The 5,627-nt window shown below is 35.0% G+C and overlaps 1 protein-coding gene across 2 annotated transcripts; it reads left to right on the top strand.

Moving 5' to 3' along the window:
- Nucleotides 1–2,025: 2,025 nt before the first annotated feature.
- On the top strand, nucleotides 2,026–5,627 carry LOC115992388 (F-box/kelch-repeat protein At1g30090). Of its 2 annotated transcripts, XM_031116571.1 has the most exons (2): nucleotides 2,026–4,063; nucleotides 5,415–5,627. In XM_031116571.1, exons 1-2 carry the CDS (start codon nucleotides 2,861–2,863, stop codon nucleotides 5,514–5,516), a joined length of 1,305 nt encoding a protein of 434 aa, XP_030972431.1. In that variant the 5' UTR covers nucleotides 2,026–2,860; the 3' UTR covers nucleotides 5,517–5,627. The 2 variants fall into 2 exon arrangements, with proteins under 2 accessions (XP_030972431.1, XP_030972432.1); XM_031116572.1 differs by lacking the exon at nucleotides 5,415–5,627 and having other exon boundaries at nucleotides 2,026–4,234.

The following is a 5,627-nucleotide window of genomic DNA, read 5'->3' on the forward strand; positions in this document are numbered from 1 at the left end:
AGACTCCAGGGGTGAAGAAAAACTTAAACTTGGACGAACACCGCGAAAAACCCACCGCCTGTCAACCTGGGCCAAGCCTTCCAAACCCACGCTCTACAAATGATATTGTTAGGGGCCTTTTTACGTGCGAACCCGACACTGTTACGGTCCGCCACGAATCGCGTCCTTACATACACAAAACCTATTCAATTTGATGGAAATGAAAAATAGAGTAAACAAATGCATACCTACAAAATTGTAAGTAAAAGAAGAGAAGAATAGAAGAAAAAGCCCTATGGTATGTATTTATTATGATATATATAAACACACACACTCCTCATTGAAGAAGTTGATAAGAACAAAAAGTCTAATGCTAGTTTAATTTGTGGAAGTGTGAAGTTGAAATGTAAATCTAAAAAATAAGTGGCATATAAAGAGGAAATCTGAAGAAAAAAAAAAAAACTTAAATCAAACTCTGTGGCTTACAAAAATAAAAATTACACACATTTGTTCAACTTTTCATTGTTACATTATCAATTCTTTGGATACATGGTTTTTCTTTTCTTTTCCTTTTTATTATTTGTAGAAGTGTGAAGCTGAAAGGTAAATTTAAAAAATAAGTGGTGTGTGAAGAGGAAATTAATCCAATGGAAAAAAAAAGAAAAAAAGTAACCGTGTGTGAAGAGAAAATCTAAAGCAAAAAAAGAAAAAAAAAAGAAGGTGAGTTGCTGTTTTAATAAATGGATTAGAATATGTGTAGTAATATAAATTAAGTAAAAATTAAATTAGTAATAAAAGGTTTAGAATTTAGATTGTAGTTAAATATAAGATTTTTATCAATTTAAAAATTATAAGAGAAGAAGATAAGAACAAAAAAAATTATATATATATTTTTTAAAATTAAAAATTATTTTTGCAATTTAGTATAGTTATTTGGTACAACCATGACTTTTAAATCTAATTTTTATTATACAGTATATAATATGATATGATATGTATTTTTTGATAAAAATATAATATGATATATGATATGATATAATATAATAATTTTTATTATAACACAAATTAATTTATTGTATAACTTATTAATCGACATATACATGTTTTTAATGGTATCCTTTTTCAATGTGAACAAATACAGGTTCAGATGAATCTGACCTGGCCCCTGATTGATCCTATCTGAACCGATTGCCACGTTTACTTAAAGTGGTCGAACTTTTTTTTTGAGAAACTTAAAGTGGTCAAACATAAAGTCTTTTTTGGGATAATTTCCTCACAAAAAAACCAACTGTTTTCAAGCATTTAATAATTTACATTTCCTCATTTCGTCCCCGTAAAAGGGGATGACATTGTTGAGTCTTGTTCCCAAAATTTGCTGTGTAATTCCAACTCAGTGGTCAAATATTTTATTTTGGTACAGGCCTACCACTTTATTTTCATCACCCACAGCTAATCACGTAACAAATTGTTTACGTGACAAAAAAAATGGTAGACTTTTTTGTGTCCCTCTCATTTCCTTATTGAAATTCAAGTCTTTAACAAATTGATTCTTTACCAAGTCTAAGCCAAAAGAAAGAGGGAATCAAGACCTTTCATTATCAATCAGATAAAAAATTTGTCATTGCTTAGCATCGTTACTCTCGTTATTCTATTTCGTTACAGCATCCACTTCTTCCTAACTTCTTTTTCTTCGCAAAGTTCTATATTTGATTATCCACTAATGACTAATCATAAATATTTGTCTTTAAAATAACATATGTTCTTACCTTAAATTACGCGTTGGCACTTCTGCTTTGAAAGTTTAATCTTCATTTTTAATCTTTCTACGTAGCTAAGATTACAAACCCAGATACAACCGCCATCTCTGTCACGTAAAAACCACGTTCATACCTTTCACACAAGGTTTCCCCGTTCCTAAACTCACTGCCTGTTTAGCACGCTCTATAGGCGCGTGGCTGGTAGGAAGCTATAAAATGAAGCTTTTTTTATTTTTATTTTTTTTTAATGCCACAGAATAATTTGTAGTGGTTTTGTACATATATACTGTCTTCCCTTTGAGAGGAAGAATAGTCTAAAGGTGTGGCCTGTCTGTATTGCCAAAAGCCAGACCTCTCTAAATCTCATCAAAGTCCCCATCTTTATCACAAAATTCCAGCAATTTCTTCCTTGTAAGTTCTTATTTTTGCTTTCTCGTCACTTTGTTGTGGTTTCTGCCATGTGGGGTTTGTTTTTTTTTTTTTTTTGTTTTGTTTTCTAAGTTAGAAATAGCAAAATCTATGTTCTGGGATTGGTTTATTTTTTGACTTATCAGTCTTTAAAGATCATAAAATATTCATTTCTGTCTGATTTACAAACTGGGTATTTTTTTTCCTGGGTCCTTGATTTCTATCTCTTTAAGAAATAGCCGAGAATTTGGGCTGTTTCTGGGGTACTGTTGTTATCTGGGGTTTTGGTGCTTTTATAGTTCACCTGCATATAGAGCATCTAGTTGGTATATTGCTAGGCTATGGTTGTTATAAAAAGCAGTGTGTGAATGTAAGGAGAGCAAAATTTAATGTTATTTGGTGCATATTGGATTGAATTGGGTTTTTAGAAGGGTTTTGGGTGAATTTTTTGTTCTGTAAATTGTAATTATATGTTATGAGGATGTCTTGGACAAGGCATTGGTGCTTCACTTTGGTGTAATTCTAGATTTTGGGATAGCTATTTTGTACCAAGAGTGTGGAAGAGTGAATAAGTCATAAAATTTGGAACATGATCATTACTTTGGGTTGATATATTATAGCCATCTACTGATATAACATAGACAAGGAACTCCATATTGGAATAAGTGCATCATTATTGTTCTTCAAGGGATAAAGTATTGTTCTAAGAGTGAAAGATGCAACGGGTCCGATTGTCTTCCCAACAGGCGCCTGTACACAAGCTGGGGGATTCCCAAATAACATTATCCCCAAAATTTAGGTTAGCAGTATTCCAATCTTCTTTGTTAAATCCTTCAACCGAGTCAGAGTTAATTCTCAGAGGAGAACCCCTCATTCCGGGGCTTCCTGATGATGTGGCGCTTAACTGTCTTCTCCGGCTTCCAGTCAAGAGTCACACAGACTGCAAAGCTGTCTGCAAGCGGTGGCATTTACTGCTTGGTAGTAAAGAGCGATTTTTCACCCGAAGAAAAGAAATGGGCTTCAAAGACCCTTGGCTCTTTGTCTTTGCCTTCCACAAGGGCACTGGAAAGATTCAGTGGCAGGTATTTGACCTTACTCACTTATCATGGCACACTATCCCAGCAATGCCTTGCAAAGATAAGGTTTGTCCTCAAGGAGTTAGATGTGTTTCAATCCCCCGTGATGGCAATCTCTTTGTTTGTGGCGGTATGGTTTCCGATGTAGATTGCCCCCTAGACTTGGTTCTGAAATATGAGATGCAGAAAAACCGTTGGACTGTGATGAATCAGATGATCACCGCTAGATCTTTTTTTGCAAGTGGTGTGATTGATGGGAGGATTTATGTTGCTGGAGGAAACAGCACAGATCTTTTTGAGCTTGACTCAGCTGAGGTTATGGATCCTGTTAAGGGGAGTTGGCATCCCATTGCAAGCATGGGAACAAATATGGCGTCTTATGATGCAGCAGTTCTTAATGGGAAACTTCTTGTTACGGAAGGCTGGTTATGGCCTTTCTATGTCTCTCCCAGGGGTCAGGTTTACGACCCTAGAACCAATAATTGGGAGAGTATGGCTGTTGGGCTGAGAGAAGGCTGGACAGGTTCAAGTGTGATTGTTTATGGGCACTTGTTTGTGGTTTCAGAGCATGAAAGAATGAAGCTTAAGGTGTATTACACAGATGATGATTCCTGGGAACAAATAGATGGGCCTCCTTTACCAGAGCAGATATGCAAACCTTTTGCGGTTAATACATGTGATTGCAGAATCTATGTTGTGGGTCGTAACCTTCATGTTGCTGTGGGTGAAATCTCAAGGTTCAACCAAAAAGAAACTTCCAATAAAAAGTGGAAGTTTCATGTTCAATGGCAGGTTGAGGATGCACCAGAAATTTTCTCTGACTTGACGCCCTCAAGCTCTCAGGTTCTGTATGCCTAGCTTTACAATTTTCTGTCATATTGTGTTCTGTATCTTGTTCAATAAATTGTAATTTATATGAAATTATAAAAGCTATAGAGTAGAAGTCACTATGCTCAAAAGCCTCTCAAATTGTTTCTGGAATGAATGTATCAACTATATGGTTTGATTTGTTTTCTTTTCTACCCATCTTTAACCGTGATTGTGCTGCATAATTATTGTAACATCACCCAAACGCCCTGAATTTGTTTTTATTATTTTCATTATTTGATGAGAATGGTAGTATTTCTTTCGTGATAGAGCCAAGTGCACTAGTATTGGGTCTGCTTAATAATGTTGACTCAAGTCTCTTGATGGATGCAAATGAAATGGAACTCAAATCTAAATCCGCTTGTGTGTTAAGGTGTATAAGATCAGATTTCGTACTTTTTATTAACAATTTCCCTTGGAATGATCTAGTTGACCAATAATCAGTGCAGTCAAGAGTTCTCAAGTCATTCAGTTAGTTATGCTCTTAAGTTTGAGAGCCAAACTTCCATGATATTTGCTTAGTCTCCCATAGCATGACTAACTTTCAACTCTGAAGACCATCTACAATACCCAATGTTAAAAAATCCAAATGAGAGCTGAACAATCTTATAAACTACTAAAATGTTAAGGACTAGTATTGAGACAATTATACTTCATTTAATTTTCTTTGGCAAAAAGATGTTTCTTTGAATTATTTTATGGAAAGTAGCATCAAGCATCAGCTTTCATGGTTGAAAAGCTTGACTTGGCTGCCTCCCACATTTCTCTAAATTTCTGCCTTTCCATATATCTTGAGGGGATTGGCATTTCGATTCAATTGATACAAATGTGCTTTTGTCAAGACCCATATTACTTAGTGAGAAACTGGATTCAAATATCTCTTCCCACACTTGTTGTAAACAAACAAACAAACAAAAATGAGGGGGGGCGCTTTTCTTCTGGTGCACTTTTTACTATCAGAGAGGAAGGAATAAAATGTGAACTGTCATAGTCCTAAGCTGAAATTTGAAATTATGCATCCTAATTAAGATCTGGCTCTGGGATACTCTTCAAGAGTCAATGTATGAACTGGTGGGGCAAAAAATCTATATTGATATGCGAGTTCAACTTTATCTGGAATTTGGGCTGAAGCAAGATATAATGATATATAGCTGATGAAAAATGGACTCTGTTTTGCTGCTTGTTTTATTAATATTGCAAATGCTCTTTTTTTTCATGATAAGTTTTACTGATTCATTAAAAAAGAAATCCCTGTTGTAGCATGAGTATTAGTTGTAAAATTTAATAGATGCTTCAATCATTGTTAATACGGAAATTTCCTTAACAGGACATGGACAACACGCCTCTTTCATGCTACAATCTAGTCTCCCTATCGACATCAGTCAAGTCGGTAACTTACAGCTTGGGCTTGGGCTTGGGAGCAAACTAATAGGAATGTTAAAATAAGGATATCCTATAAAGCAATCAATTATCTCATGTATTGAGCAAATGCAGTATCTCACTCGGAATATGTGGGTCTCATACGTTGTGAAAGAGATGA

The sequence above is a fragment of the Quercus lobata genome, chromosome 5 (assembly GCF_001633185.2).
Source record: "Quercus lobata isolate SW786 chromosome 5, ValleyOak3.0 Primary Assembly, whole genome shotgun sequence".
Lineage (NCBI taxonomy): Eukaryota > Viridiplantae > Streptophyta > Magnoliopsida > Fagales > Fagaceae > Quercus > Quercus lobata.